Genomic DNA, 15,765 nt, shown 5'->3' with positions numbered 1-15,765 from the left:
GTACTATGTAGTTTTATAAGTAGTGTGATTTTATGTATATTACATATAGTCATATATAACAATTATACATATTATATAATAATATAATTAACTTCAATTATGTATGTTAAGACCACAAATAATTAACAGAAAATACAAATAATTAACACAAGCTCACTATGTCAAACACTATCAAAACTGCATTTCCCTATCCTTTCACTAGGACAACAAACATTTTTTAAAACTTCAGTTGGGAGTCTTTCTTTTTGCTGTTTCCCATCACAAGACATGAAATGCAGACAGTAGTTAGTTACGGGTTTTCCATATCTATTGGTATATTCATGTGCAAGATCACAGACATCCTTGTTTCCTAACTTGGTATTAGAAGCGTAAGTCAAGGGAGGAAAAAAGCAATTCTAATAAAAGTACTTATCCAGCTACTCAAAACTCAAAAATAAAACACTTATAGGTACAGAAATTTTGAAATAATAAAAACGTTATAGGAAAACAACATTTAGAAGCATTCAAGTCCTATGTGTAACCATTTAACGTCATTAATGGCTTTAGGAACAGTAGCAGCACAAGTGTGTTAAAACTCTCAACGTTGCAAACAGCCTTATTTCTCTTGCAGCAATAATCAAGAAATCTTAAAATATTTAAGACAATTTGTCCAATTCCAATGTACCTGAGATTTACAAAAAGCAGAGGTACATTCAGAATTTAAGTTGAATGGAGCAGAGGTGGAGAGATCAGACTAGCACAGGATTATCAACACCAGCTGGGAAGAACTGCAGAAGGCAGGAGAACACTGCTCTGACTCAGGCTTCTTTGGTCCCTCTCCACAATAAACAACTTGTAATGAGTTTGGCACCGTGCTCTCCCATTACCCCTTCCCAGCAGCATACACGCACACACTCAAAAAACAGGAAGCTAGAAACCTAGAGTAAGAACTATATATGTAATGAACACCAAGTCCCCAAAGCCTGCTTAAGACCACGGAAACAATATACTTTGAAGTCTAAATCACCCAAACCACTTTCAGACATGATCAATAAACAGGTAGATTTTAGTTTGCAAATGCAAACTCTCCCCCTTATAGTCCTGTGTTAAAATCAACCATTAGTTGCTTAAAAAAAGGACAACGCTAACTACCAAGGTCTTTACAAATCGTGTAATTAATTCTACTGGACTATTTACTAACAATTATTTTTGTCCTATTAAGGACATTCGGAGAAAATCCAATCTGGAAGAGCCCTCTAATCAATTTGAAGGAACCAGTGAACATACGAAGATGAACGTAATTTGTGTGAAATAAATGGAAAGAAAGACAGACAGACAACCAGCTAACAACCCTTAAGATGGGTCCAACACAGGGCTTCGAGAAAGCAGAGTAAACAAACTCAGGGAAGTCTTACAACAGGCAAGTGCAAGGGAAAAAGTTATGGAGAAGCCCAAGGCAAAAAAATCCAAGGCAAAAAATGGACTTACGGAAATCTGGTTACTTAGTAGAATAGATATTATACCCAAACAATCCTATTGGTGGAGAAAAGAAAGTAAAGAAGTGAAATTGGCCAGGTCATGAGGCATTCTCTGTCCAGAAAAAGATAAGAAAGAAGCATTCAAGAAACATAAACTAGGTCAGATTACTAAAGCAGAGCATAAAAACTACCACAAGCACATGGAGGCAAGATGCTAGACAGGATAGACACCGCAAAGTACAAAGACCAAGAGAACCAGTGCCATTCACATCAAAAGCTGCCATGACCCTGAAAAGGCAGGTGTGTTAAATGCTTTTCTTTAGTAAAGTCAACTGAGTAAATTGCTAACAAAGTTAAGAGCAATACAGAGTAAAGAAAACTGGACTAAATAAAAGGTTAAAAAGCAGTGAAGAATTATGGTCCAATAAGTTTAACTTCAGTTTTAGAAGTAGTATTAATAGTTTATTTGTTCCAGTAAGCATTTAAAAGGAGACAGGGAAACAAAACAAGAAGTCAATGTTTGCTAAGGGCAAACCCACGTCAAACAACTTTTGTTTCCCGCTCAATGAAGGAGGTTTTCTGGATAGCTAGCACAGAAAGAAACTCAGCTTTAACTTTTAAGACTTCTAACACTACCATGCATGGAAAAGCCACCGAGTCTTTAGAAATATAGTGAAGCCTTCTTCCCCACTCTGCTCTGAGATCAGGTTTATTACTGAGGGATCACAGAAGTTACCAGATGCCCTATATAGTGTATATAAGCTATATAAAGCTACAGACTTCCATTGCAATCTTACATCAGGCGTCTGTGTCATCCTTTATCAAAGAGAACCAGAAGATCTGTTGTCTTGAATGTACATTTGCTACTGTCTGGAAACAGACAAGTTTACAGAAGCTCCTGTTCAGTATTAAAACAACGCTGGCTCATCCCTTACTAAGCTGCTAACTACACTTCAACATAAGCTGTGTAACTGGAAAATATAATTAAATAATATCCAGAACAACTGCTCCTAGAGTACATTTTGCTTGCTATTTGCTGTATCAGACTGCTTGCCCACCAGTTGTTCACTCCTCAGTGGTGTACTGGCACGTGCACTTGTACAGCTGCACAGCAAGACAGATTTCTCCACAGAAGGAAGGTCAATTCCTATCAAATGTCTGAACGTAAGCCCTGTGCCAAAGTTATTCAAATCTCTTTATTATTTTAGGTTTGTAAGCCCATAAACAAACAGGTCCAGATAACAGCAGTTGTTACAAGGTACTAAGATGGTGCAACAGGACCTAGGTCTTACAAAAATACTACTGCAAAAACAGGATCAGTAATCAAGTCCTTTAAATAGCTTGAGGAAAGACTTGAGCATTGCCACAGACATCATGTGTGTTCTAAGGCGAGTCATATAATGTCTCCACTCCCAGAGTTTAAAAAGAATGACAGCCTCTTCTGTTTTTCAGTGCTGTCATGGCAGTTACCATCATTTCTTTCTGAACATGATGGTATTACAAAGAATGTCACGGAAATATCTGCAAATGAGAACAAAAAGCATATGCAGCTCCATTTTAAAATTTCATTATCCTACTTATTTGCAGCAGTTCATATACCTCTTGGGATGAAAGAAGAGAATCTTCACAAAGAACCCCAAAATAATGAATAGTCATGGTTTTCCTTTAGTACACTTAAAAAACCAGAGTTCTTGTTGGTACACTACCACACTAAAGTTCTATTATTGGATATTTTAACTTTAGTTTTCCATTGCAAGCTATAAGTTCTCCAGAGATATTTCCTACAAGCTTAAACATCAGTTGTAGTGGGCAACTTAAAAACACAACTGAAAAAAAAACCTAAAAAACACAGCAATGCTTTAGTTTATAAGGAGTATAACATATTAGTAAGCCACCAAATATGGTAATAAAATCATATACATTGTGAAAACAATTAAGATAGCAAGGTGGAGCAGGAGGAAGACACATCCTTGTAGACCAAGTTTAGCAACACACGAAACAGTAGTGCAAGTTTAAGCTTTCAGAAGAGGATGATTTATAACAATTGTCATTTTATGAAGGAGTTCTCCCTGTTCAATGATTTTGTGCTCTGTTTCATGGTGAGATTACTCAAAAAGGATAAAAGTAAATTTTACTTCCATCAATCATGTACACTAGAGGCAGCCCTGTCGTGCCCATCATAATTTCACTCATTTTCTCAATAGTGGGAGGTCATCAGTGAGTCTATTCCAAATTCTAGTCTGGATGAGAATTAATTCTTCTCAGTAGAAATGCAGACGAATAATAAAGCTGTACTAGTTTAAGCATGAGAATAACACAGCACATCAGATGTTTACAACTGACACTGAATAAAATAAGAACATACTGGCTCTCAGGGCGTAACTACACATTATGTTTTTTTCAGCAGCAACTACCCTCCCACACACATTCGCACACAAAGTGGGAGGGGAAATGAGAAGAGAGGTATTTTTAACCCAGATGATTTTGGCAATCAGATTTGCAGTGCGCTAACATAAACACCCGCATATCTACAACTGACAGGATAGCAAGTTTTAGGACATGGGGAGAAAGGAGCACCCAGGACAGGAACTGCAGGTGTTTCACTACCAAATGAAAACATAACATGCAACTAAAACCTTAGGCCATAGCCTGTTTAAACTAGAATGGCTCTCTTAGCATACATCGACCCTCACCCTGAAGTAACAGAATTAAGTTCCAAATAGGCAAATAACAGTAATGAAATTTTATTCGATGTGTAAGAAAAAAACAGACTAAATAAACATGAAAATCAAATGCATCTGCTTAAGCCATAAGTACGTTTCAGCAAATGATGTACTTCTGTTGCAGCAAATGGAGTTAATCTTAATTGAGGAAGCTTTTTTCCTTTTTTTTTTTTTTTTTCCTAAAAAACACCAACACAAGTTCTTCTGATCTTTCATAGCGGAGTGCTTTGAGATACGTTGATAAAAAAAAGTGATGCACAAAGCAGTAAAGAATCCAGCTTGTAACTGTAAGGTTCAACAAGAATTAGTCATTCTAAGTTCAGTTACAAGAACAGAAAATAGCAACCGGACGTGCTGGGCAGTGGTTACACCTGTGCCCTCTCCAGCCCTCGTGGTATTTTTGGTTGTTTATGAAGCATGTCTTTAAATGAAAACTTTATAGAGCTTGTGGTTTAATATTTAAGGATTATCCATTAATACTCATAACAGGTTAAAAAAAGAAAAAATATTTACTTTTGCTTTAAAAGAAAAAAAAAATCAAAGTTTTATGGGCTCCTCTCTGCTTCCTTTTTTTCTCTGTGGTATGTCATTCAAGACCACTTTACTGCATAATACCCTTGTAGACAAAGCGGAAGCTCTTGCTCTCCAGTTTGATGAAGCCTCATTTGCCATTCAGTGTTTGATGGAAAGTCAGCTTAACATGACCCAGTAGCTCAGAGATACAAAAAAAAAATACACTGTGGCCTTTGGAGAGATTCTTAAAATGACAAAATACATCTGTGCAGTAGTTACTAACACATAGTATTAACAGCCTATTTGTCACTGCTGCTCTGAAGATGAGGTACATTATTATTTGATATGACTGGCTGTTAGAATTTGTGAAATGATGGCAGCCCTGCAATCCCAGAGCATCTGGTATGTGTAGACATGGGAACTGAGAGAAGACTGAGCACTCCAGAACTGGGGTGTTGTGCCTGACCCACAGGAAGAAGACTGGTCGTAAAGATAAGTGAGGACATCAGGCAAATACTGATTGAAGAGGATAAGGCAATTGTGTGCTGTAGATGCCAGCCGAAGGTTTGTCTAAATTCTTGGTATTGCAGGCCAATTTATCATCCACAACGTAACTCTTTTTCTGTTGGGGCAAAACTAACAGACTGCATAAACGACGCTCCAGTTATTCAAAGTTCTGGTTTATGCTGTACGTCTAAACTGATATCCTCACCTAACTACCTACATGGATGACTTTACCACTACGTATCAACTTCTAACACCAATGCGCTTGCTGATAGCAACGTGCTACTTTATAACGTCCGGCTTAACAGTCTGCTCCAGTCCTGAACCAAGCACTGAGCAGAAGACAAGTTTCCAAGATCAGAATGTGTAAGTAGGGCCATTGCAAACAAATAAGACAGATGAGAAACAGGGAAATTTACTTTATAGGAGAGTATGATGACATAGGCTAGGGTCTTTCCGAAAATTGGTAGAAAAGGAATGCAATAAGCCAAGGCAAGAAGTTTGTGTGGGGAGAGGTTACACAGTGAGAGGAGGGAAGACCGAAATGGGGCATGCCTCTTTCTGTTTATCAAACAGAGTGACAGAGAGGCTGAAAACTGGGATTGATAGTACCTGAACAAACGAGTTTGGGAACTCCTCACGTTTCAGAAAAATTACACTGTACTTCTGCAGCTGTCCTACAGCATGACAGGCAGCAAACCATTCCACAGCAGGCAATTTTACCATATAGTTAAATCAGTAATTCAAATCATTAATATTACAGCTTTTCACCTATATATTTTAGAATACAGCTTTAATATGCTGGTGCACGGAACTCACAGGCTCTGTACATCAAAGGACTAAAAAGAGCCAGAATGATAATCTGAAACTTTCCTGTTCTCCCAGCTGCTCACATGAACGTAGAACGAGAAACACCTTGAATTCACTTTGCTAAGATTGGCACGGTAAGCGTAACAGGCAGAAAGAGGACTTAAACAGCCAAATGAGAAAGGGGAGGCTGAAGCTGAGCACAAACACCATTTTTTCAGCAACCTTCAGAACGATCCCCAAATACAAGGGAGACCATATTAGCATGCCTCATGACTGTGCCACATGCAAGCCCTGAAACTTTGCATCTCTTTACAGAGCCCTAAATAGCTTGCATTTATTCCAGCAGGAACGCAGGTTTCACCACACACTGTACCTAAGCAGCCTAACCTCCTGCCCCTAACCGAAAAAGCTAAGCAATTTGAAAGACAGTAGCATTTTCTCTCAAAAGCCTAAATTTGACAAATTACAATAATGAAATACAGAGACTCTGACAATCTAAAAGCAGCTACGCAAAATACAAAATGTTGACAGATTTTCTTAGTGGTTATTTGGATTAAACCACACGTTCTCTTGTGGCCTTGTCACTTGAGTACAGTTATCCCAAATGACACTGTTAAAGCCTTTTGTAATCATACAGTTACTCCATCTCCTTGTCTCCTTCGTGTTCTTTATTTAGGGAACAACTACTAGAAAGCATCTAAGATACACATGAGTAGCCATAAATCATTGTGGACGCTATTACAGTCCATTATGCAGCCATCAAAAGCAGTGAATCATTGTCACTAATGGTTAATAAATGCACCCTGAATGTGTTACCAAGCTCCTCATTCTTTTTTTAGAGTATGTTTTCATTTTGCGTATGAAGATACAAAGGGTGACTCTGTGAAACACGTTTAGTTGGAAGGTAGCAGTTTGTGCCCTGTCCCAGCTACAATTAATCATAATCCTATTCCGTCTGCAGCAGAGTACAAATGCTGCTTATCGCTGAATTTATGTTTAAGTGGTCTTTCCATTTTTTCTGTTCACAAAAACCATGCAAAAAAATCTGTGATTAAATAAACATTTTTCACAGCATTTGTTCCTAAAAAAAAAAAAAAAAAAAAGCCACTAAAACATGAAGATTCTCATTAAGCAGTGAATTCAAAGTTATTTGCCTCTTGCAATCTTGAATAACCTCATACATAAGAAAATGAAAAGATCTCAGTTTGAAAGGATCTAAGAGTAAGTCCGAAGAGGAATATGTACAATATTTTAAAAATAACTCTCTCCACCAACCTTTTAAAAAACAAACAGAAAACCCAAACTCCATCCAGCAATTTTGCTATATTAAAAATATTTCTCATTGTTAGAAGTGATGACTAATATTCAAAATGCATTCTCAGAAGCTATTTTTTAAAGGAGCAATTGCTATCAATTGAAATATTAATATGAATAATATGATTCTACATTTCTGGGAGTAAGAAACTAGCTGCAAGTACCTGTTCATATTTCTACCTACAAATGCCTTTTATGCAGCCTCAAATGAAGTTTAAAAGGAGCCCAAAACCGCAACACAACCCAAACCAAACTCAGAGGTCTATTTTCATGAATTTATTGCTGAAAGATTGTATGTTTGTAGTCAGATCCCCAGAAAACTGATTTTTCTCTCCTTTCCCCAGGTACATAAAAATGAGGACTGGGCCTCCCAAAGAAAATTAACAAAAGCATCTTCTCTTCCGTCACACCTATCGTGCTTTGTCTGAAAAGTAACCATAAGCATCCAATGCCACAGAGACATTTAAACAGAAGAGTCACCTAAATGATTTAATTCAGCTGTCCAGTTAACTCCCGAGATGTGCAGGCCACAACACAGCCCCAAAGCCTGCTTATCCCCCAGTGCTGCAGTTCTTCAGATTTGAACTGATCTCCCCAAATGACTCTGAACAGCTCCACAATTATTTTTTTTTATGTTCTATTTTGCCACTATTTTACAAGAATACTCACAGATGGACGTACTAAAGGTGGAAGAAAATGTTGGCTTGTTAATAAGCTTACTCCTGCCTTGTAATTTTACTTAGCCTTACCGATCACTTCACTCATCTTAAATTCCACCGTCATTTGAGCCCCACATGGCATGCCTGGACAAATGCAAGGACCTGGATGTTGGTTTACAGGCTGGGCTTACTGCCAAGCCTGCTCCACGTACTTCCCTGGCCCACTGGGGCAGCTTTAGGCAACAACTCCCATATTTACGTTATTGCTGTGAACAGCCAAACTGCTGCTTACTATTGACCCAGGCCCAATCTACTCTCATTTCTCACTCATTCACAGCAACATTACTTATCTGGCTACTCTTCAGGTGGGATGTGATAAGCTGCCTGCAGTTGTACAACACAAACAAAAGCAAGGAGACCATCATGCTTTAAGCAGAGGGCTACTTTTTACTTTGAAGAAAGAGCTTATTTCTAATTTTCAGAAATATTTAAGATAAAAGCATTAGCACAAATGCTTTTGTACCATGCCCGTCTCCCACATCCCAGCTCACAGGATTTGTTTTCATTTGCACTGGATCCATAACTCAGAGGGAAGGGGGCAGAGGGTGAGGTGCGACTATGAATTCACACACAAAATAAGGAACGTTTTGTCAAACTAGGGATCTTTTTCAAAACCTTGCACTACAGAGTGACTCACTACATAATGATCCTCAATGCATCATGTACTGATCCAAAAAACACATGTCAAACTACAGAAGTCATGAAATTAGATCAGGTGCAACTACAACTGCCTCTCAACAGCGCACAACAGAGTATGCTATTTTCCCAAATGGTCTTGTCCTGGTCAAGCTTTATCCAAATAGGCAAGGCTTCACTTTGCCAGCAGACTGGGAAAAAAACACAAGATATTCAAATGTCTCAGCTTCCCAGGATTACCATCTGAATCTGTTAGTCTTAGTGGCCAGGCAACTCTTAACTCCATTGATAACAGATTTGACTTTAATAGACATTTTCCTTAGGTTCTTCCTCAGAATCTCTCAAAGTTATCTTGAAGTCACGAGGTTCTTGTCACAGACCCTCTATTTTTGGTCAGATGCAGCTGTTTGGTTTTCCCTCCTCCTCTCCATCAGCAGATTATATAACCACAGCCTATGACTGATTTGCATTGTGTCCTTGCGTGTCAGTCCTATACATGCACAGATACCAGCATCCACTAGCTTGTAAAATACAATTACAGCAACTAAATTTCCCTCAAGTGGCAGTTCTTATCACAATACATTTAATATTCAATATCTAATAAATAAACAGTTCTGTTAAAAAGTATCATTTATGTCAAGGGGATAAACAAAAGAAACTGACTCAAGCAACTTGCCCATTCATTCCTTTCTCAAAGTTGCACCAGTTGATCCTAGCCTTAATTCACATGAGCACTCTTGTTTAGCAGACGTTTACAGACCAACACAGACAGCTGTATTTACATGGATGACTCAAATTATACATATTAACCACAGAGTTACCATCCTGTGCAAAGACTTTCTCTCCTCAAAATTTATACAGGCAACCCAATCTAAACAGAATAAAATGACTTTAAAAAGGAGTAAAACTTCAGGTGAATCACACAAGTGGGCAAGATGGTCTCTTAAGAAGACTTCAGAAGGTCACATCTTGCAAGCTTCTTTTACTCAGCTAAGGAAAGCATCATTCATAGCAGTTCTGGATCAGAAGTATGTGATCACAAAAATGAATTTCACCAAGAACAACCCTCAGTCAGCTCACACATCGAGTTCACGATTTTTGCCAGCATCCAGCCCTTAATTTTCCATTCAGTCTAATTATGACACTACTCTCTTTCCTACAATAACTTGACTTTCTTAGTATTGTTTACCTTAATCACCATCTTAGGGAAAAGAACAAAAAGTTCAAGCACATTGCAAACTTCGGTAAACAGCTTAGGCTGTTTTCTACTCCCTACCAGCAATCCCTGACAGCAACACCTGTCATGAATACACATTTAAGAAGTGAAGAAGAATACTTTACATACTAATGATCAAGGCAAAGGTATAAAGTCTAGTGTTGTGATGATGTTTCACTACAAATCATTGGGTTTACGACTTTTACTACATAGCTAAATTAAATGACATGTACATGGTGCCAGTTTTTGCTATGGAGAACTCTGTCTAGCTAGTGAGGGAAAATTCAGCACCTGTCATCACTTCAGAGCACTTAACACATGGGCAGGAGGTAACTGCCGTGCAGCGCAAGCAGCTCACAGATACTCATACACAAAGAAGGTCAGACATGGAAACCGTCAAAAGAAAAGATGAGGTATTACTTTGACAGTCACAATGGTGAAATGCGTATTTCAGTCTTCATATTCAGTAACAGCCTCAAACCAATAAGCTAATAGCTCTAAGCTAGATGCAAAAACCTCAAAGGAGAAAAAGAATATAGAAGTTTTCAAACAAACTAAAGATCCAAATCCAGATATACCATCCTTATCCAGAGCGAGGCTCCAGCTCGCAAAGATGTTTTGAATTGTCACTAAATTCATCACAGAACTGGGATATTTTTCCTACTTTTCATACCGTACTTTTCAGGAGAAAAGTATGAGAGATTGTGAGATTAATCTGTAACAAGATTACTAAATAGTATTACTTAACCAAATATTAAATCACAGGAAATATAGAGATCCTCTTTTCAGCTTGTTTCATATTATCATTTCGAAGAAAATAAAACAGATATTATGAACCAAAAGTCCAAGGAGAGTACTTTTATTGGTGCTTTTAAAACACTCATAATTTGGGAAAACAAATAAAATCAATGAGAGATGATTTACTTGTATTGAAAGATCTACAGCTCCCTCACAAGGGGAGGAGGAAGGGCAGGCGTCGAACTCTTTGGTGACCAATGACAGACCCCGAGGGAATGGCAGGAAGATGTGCCAGGGAAGGGTCAGGTTAGACATGAAGAAAAGGTTCTTCACCCAGAGGGTGCTGGACTCTGGAACAGGCTCCCCAGGAAGGTGTCACAGCCCCAAGCCTGACAGTGTTCAAGAAGAGACTGGACAACGTCCTCAGATACATGGTGTGAACTGTGGGGTTCTCCTGTGCAGGGACAGGAGTTGGACTCAATGAGCCTTGTGGGTCCTTCCAACTCAAGACATTCTGTGATTCTAGATAAGAATTTCTCCTCCTCTGCTTCATAACCCAAGAACAAAAGGTGGATATTAGGGTGAAATTCAACACATTAGTCTGTTTTACTGGGTAATAAAACCTTAACCCGTCTTTCATTCTCAGAGGAGCTCATCAGAAATATGAGGTATATTTCAGACAGGATTCTAAACAGTAGTACCAGTAACTCATCTGTCAGAATTTCCTAATTAATTAAATAATTCATTTTCTGGATATTGAACAGTTTGCAGCCTCTAATTTTAGTCACTCCCCACTTCACATAGCAACATGAAACTATTTTGGATGTTACAGAACCTTACAGGATCCTGAATTCTCAGCTTAGTACTACATACCCCAAGTTCTTTAAAGGTCCCTACCTTGTAAAAACTCACTCTTTAAAACAGAAGATGAACCCTTAAAATAAAAATTCGCGTAAAGAAACAATCATAGCAACTTGTATTTGCTCCTCTTTTGCAAAGTTTGACATTAAAACAGAACACCACATCCTCAGCAGTTTTTAACAGTAGTACTAAGACCTTAATACAGTTTATTTTCTTAATGCTTAATAGATTCTAGGCAAACTTCCCAAAATTACACTGAATAGTATTGCAAAACTGGGGGAGAGGGGGAGTGGGGTGTCAGGGGTGGTGAAGAGAATGGGGATATCATTAGGAAAGTATTATAGTTAAATTCAATTATTTGTCACATATTACACCTCAAAACCTCTTCATTGAAAAGACCAAACATGGTGGCACCTCAAACACATTAACTGGCAAAGTCAGTTCCATGACAACCTATTTCAGTAGACTGCACAGGACCTGGATGACACTGTAATTCAAATGCCTACTTAGGCATTTCAAATGCAACAGATATAAGGTGGCAAGATGCAATCAGATGCTATTGCAACTAACCAATCCAGTTCGCAAGAAAGAGTACACCAAAGAGATTTGGTTCACTTCGGAGTGCTCTATAGCATTACCTTTGGTCACTGGAAGCCGGAATTATTTTGTCAGAAAAATACGAAGCTTATTGGTACCTAGAACTGCAGCACCTATTTTCAGTGTTGAACTCTACAAAATGAAAGTGATAATTTCTTTCTTTGGGACAAGGACACTAAACTGTCAGAGAAAAAGAGAGCAAGATTTTGCAGAAGGTTCTTAGTACCTAATTTCCACTTAAAAGTACCCAAAGAGCTTTTGACCACCTCTTATTTAGCAACCACCTGAGTAAATTTTTATTTCAGTTCACGAACTGTATGAAATAGGCCACCCCTTTAATTTCAAGTGAAGTATGCTGCAAACATTGCAGTATTAGACTACAGACTTTCAAGTCTCTTTAAACCATCTTGCATACATTCCCCTCTCCAGCAGGAATGACCATGTTCAGATCAAGCACACAAGCACTACTGCAGAACATCAGTCTCAATTCCTGTCCCCTAGCACAAAACTAGGTATGCTAGTTCTACTATTCTGCAAACCACTGAAATTGTTCTCCATAACAACTCGGAATCCCGTTTCATTTAATTTCTCTTATTGTCCTTTTAATGTCACTAAAGGGGTAATCTACTGCCTGGGACTAGCATTTTTGCAGTAGTTCAGAAATCAAAAGTATATTAAATGAAATTGAAGAATAGCTCACCTTTTCTTGCTTTTGATTAAAAATACAGTTAAAAAGAAAATACATATACCCTTATAATAAAATCCTCACAACACTACAGTAGTCACAGCATAAAAGAAAGCATTAACGTAGTTTTCTGTTATTTACACAAGAACTTAGTACTAAACACGTCTTTCACAAGTATGCTAATCCCGAACTTCTAGAGAGATACAGCATGAAGCTTGAGAACATGTTTTCAAGTGTTCTCCATGATCACGGAAGACTTAATAACTTCAATATTATTTATTTCAAATTAAGGAACTTGTCCAGTGATCTACACGTTTTGCTGTTAGCATGTATTAGAAAAAACAAAAACAAAATGAAAAAAAACCCCACAACCTTATGTTTGGGGCACAACTGACAATTTAATTGAAGCAAATGATAGGGGATTATTAAATATTTGCTTTAGGGAGATCTAAGAACTTTTGTGCATTAATTAATATCTGGAAGAGGGAGGAGGGAAAAATGCATGAAATCTAGTTCTTTGTATGTAAAATACATGAGGAGAATCAAGGGCTAAACTCTGGCAATCCTTTTAATACAATACTTGAAGGCAGAGACCTATTCTAACCCCCTGAAGGCCACATCTGTGCACAGCAGGCGAGATCATCTCCAGTATTCCACAAAACAGTGAAATTACTGAGTTATGGATGCAGATGCAGGATTTCCTACTGAAAGTTACAGCAAACAAATTAGTTCGCGGTCTGAATACCGCATTTTCAAATTTACCTTAAAAATAGTTTCAACTTATCAAGCGTGGAAAATCCTCTATATTCAGAGTTAAGGAATGATACCAAAATACAAATATTATAAAAGTTAACTGAGTACCACTAATATTTCCGGTTCTCTGAGCAACTTCATTTCTCATTCTCATCTATCATTGACAAAGAAGCATAGTTTAGACTACCAGTTTTATGTGAAAAGAATAGAAATAGGGATGTCATAATTATTTTTGTTGTAATTTATTAACATTGCCCATTGTTTTCATATGGTAATGCATTTATTTAGCTAGAAGAACTCAGGCCCCCTTCCCAAAAGCACCATCTGCTATTCCACTAAGTTGGAAAACAAGCAAGAAAATCTCCCCTTATCTGAAGGAATTTGTAAACTCAATCTTAGCATCAAGAAAGTCGGAGATTTTGTAAAGAATTAACCCCAACCGTTCACACGGGATTTTACACAGACTGTATCTAACAGGGGTTTTTTCTAATCAATTTATGCAGGCAGCAGAGTCAGAGAACAAAACAACATGGCTGCATCATTTACCCTGGATACAATCATGTTTCAGAGCTATCTTATCGTCTAACCAATTAGACTTAAAACAGCACATTGCCAATTAATACTTATTTCAAATAGGTCAGAAAAAAAGCACACAGCCATCGAACTCTGGTGCAGCTACACACTGCACAGCTGGCGCTTATCGATTCCTCACATCACAATTTGCAGGCAGCTCTTTATTTTCTGCGGTTTAAAGAAACATGAGTTTTTTAAAAAATGGGATTTTCAGGCTCCAATACTATAAAACAGGATAAAGTGGAAGGACTCTGAAATGCGTGTATGTATGTACATTTGGACCCAAACAGCCATCACATCTCAACACGCAGTGTTTCGTCCATCCACACGGATACACACGCACGTACACAAAGTTTCTAAGAACAGACTGGTGCAACCGCTGCGTTATATACGGGGAATAGCGAGGTTGAAACTTTCCATCGCAAGAGTCCCAAACAAGACAGGTCCAGCCCCATTAATATTTTGTTGCCCAATTCCGCGACACGCTGGACCTCCCCGGCCCCCCCGCTGACCGCCCACCCCCAGCCCGGGGGCGGCCGACGGGATCGCGGGCCGGTCCCCGCTGCGAAGGGATCGCGGGACGCGGGGCCGCCCCCGGTCCGGGGAGGGAGGGGTCAGGCCCACCCGATCCAAACCGCTCCCTGCCCCCGCAAGAGCCGGGGCCTCCCCCCGCAAAGCCGCAGCGCCCCCGGGGAGGCTCCTCCCGCACGACGCCACTTCTTGGGTTCTTTTTCCCAAAGAAAGTTGTAACGGCGGCGAGAGGCCCGGAGAGCCCCGGCAAGCGAGGGGAGCGGCGCCGTGAAGCGGCCGCGGGCTGAGGGAGGAGGACGGCGCCGCTTCCCCCGCCCCGGTCTCCCGCCTCCCGCGGCGGCGCCCCCCCCCGCCCTCGCCCTCCGCGGAGGAAAACAGGAAGCCGACCCCCCCCGGCCCGGCGCGGCGGGAGGGGAACGGCCGCGACCCGGCTGCGGAGGAGCGCACCTGCAGGCCCCAGCGGCGGCCCGGGGCCGGGCTGCCCGTCCTCCCCGAAGATCAGCCTGAAGTCGAACTCGTCGGTGGCGCCGCAGTTTGCCGTAGTCATGGGTTTGGCCGGCGAGGCGATGCGAGACCCCGTCGCCCTGCCGGGCCGCGCCGGGCTCCTGCCGGCTGCGCTCCCCGCCGCCGCCGCCCCTCAGGGCCGCCTCATAACAGCGGATGGCGCCGCGCGCTGAGCGGGGGGGGGCGGGCAGAGGAGGGGGCGCGCGGGAGGCGGCAGCGCGAGCGGCAGCTCCAGCCCCAGCGTGCGCTCCCGTGCCCGGCCGCCTCTGTCACTCAGAGCGGGAGAGCGGCCGCTCCGCGCCGCGCCTGCCCCGCCCCCGGCCCGCCGAGCCCCCGGGCGGCGCCCCCCCCGCCCCGGCGCCCCGCCCCGCCCCGCGCTTCCCACAGTTGGTCCCTCGCGGTGACGTCGGCGACACCAGCGGCGCCTCGTGACCCGCGCAGATGCCGCCGAGGGAGGAGGGACGCCTCGCGGCACGTCACGTGGCACGGAGAGCTGGCCTCGCGCCACTCCCCCCCCCCCACCCGACCCTCCCGAACCGCGAGGCCTGCCGGGGGTTGTAGTTGGTTGGCCGGCCGGGAGCTGACGGCCAATCCGCTGCGGCCAGCTGAGCACAAAGGGGCGGGGCCGCCG

At 41.0% G+C, this 15,765-nt stretch overlaps 1 protein-coding gene across 2 annotated transcripts in view; it reads right to left on the bottom strand.

Moving 5' to 3' along the window:
* Positions 1-15,418, bottom strand: part of NFATC3 (nuclear factor of activated T cells 3) — a 73,222-nt gene extending 57,804 nt beyond the window's left edge. For both annotated transcript variants that reach the window (XM_065640722.1, XM_065640723.1), the window contains exon 1: positions 15,078-15,418. In XM_065640722.1, the coding sequence (XP_065496794.1) occupies positions 15,078-15,177 (100 nt within the window). In that variant the 5' untranslated portion in view covers positions 15,178-15,418. The remainder of the gene's footprint in view (positions 1-15,077) is intronic.
* Between the last annotated feature and the right edge of the window lie 347 nt (positions 15,419-15,765).

This window comes from Caloenas nicobarica, chromosome 9 (genome assembly GCF_036013445.1).
Source record: "Caloenas nicobarica isolate bCalNic1 chromosome 9, bCalNic1.hap1, whole genome shotgun sequence".
Classification (NCBI taxonomy): domain Eukaryota; kingdom Metazoa; phylum Chordata; class Aves; order Columbiformes; family Columbidae; genus Caloenas; species Caloenas nicobarica.
The sequence above is the reverse complement of the archived record's forward strand: the minus strand, read 5'-3'. Positions and strand labels throughout refer to the sequence as shown.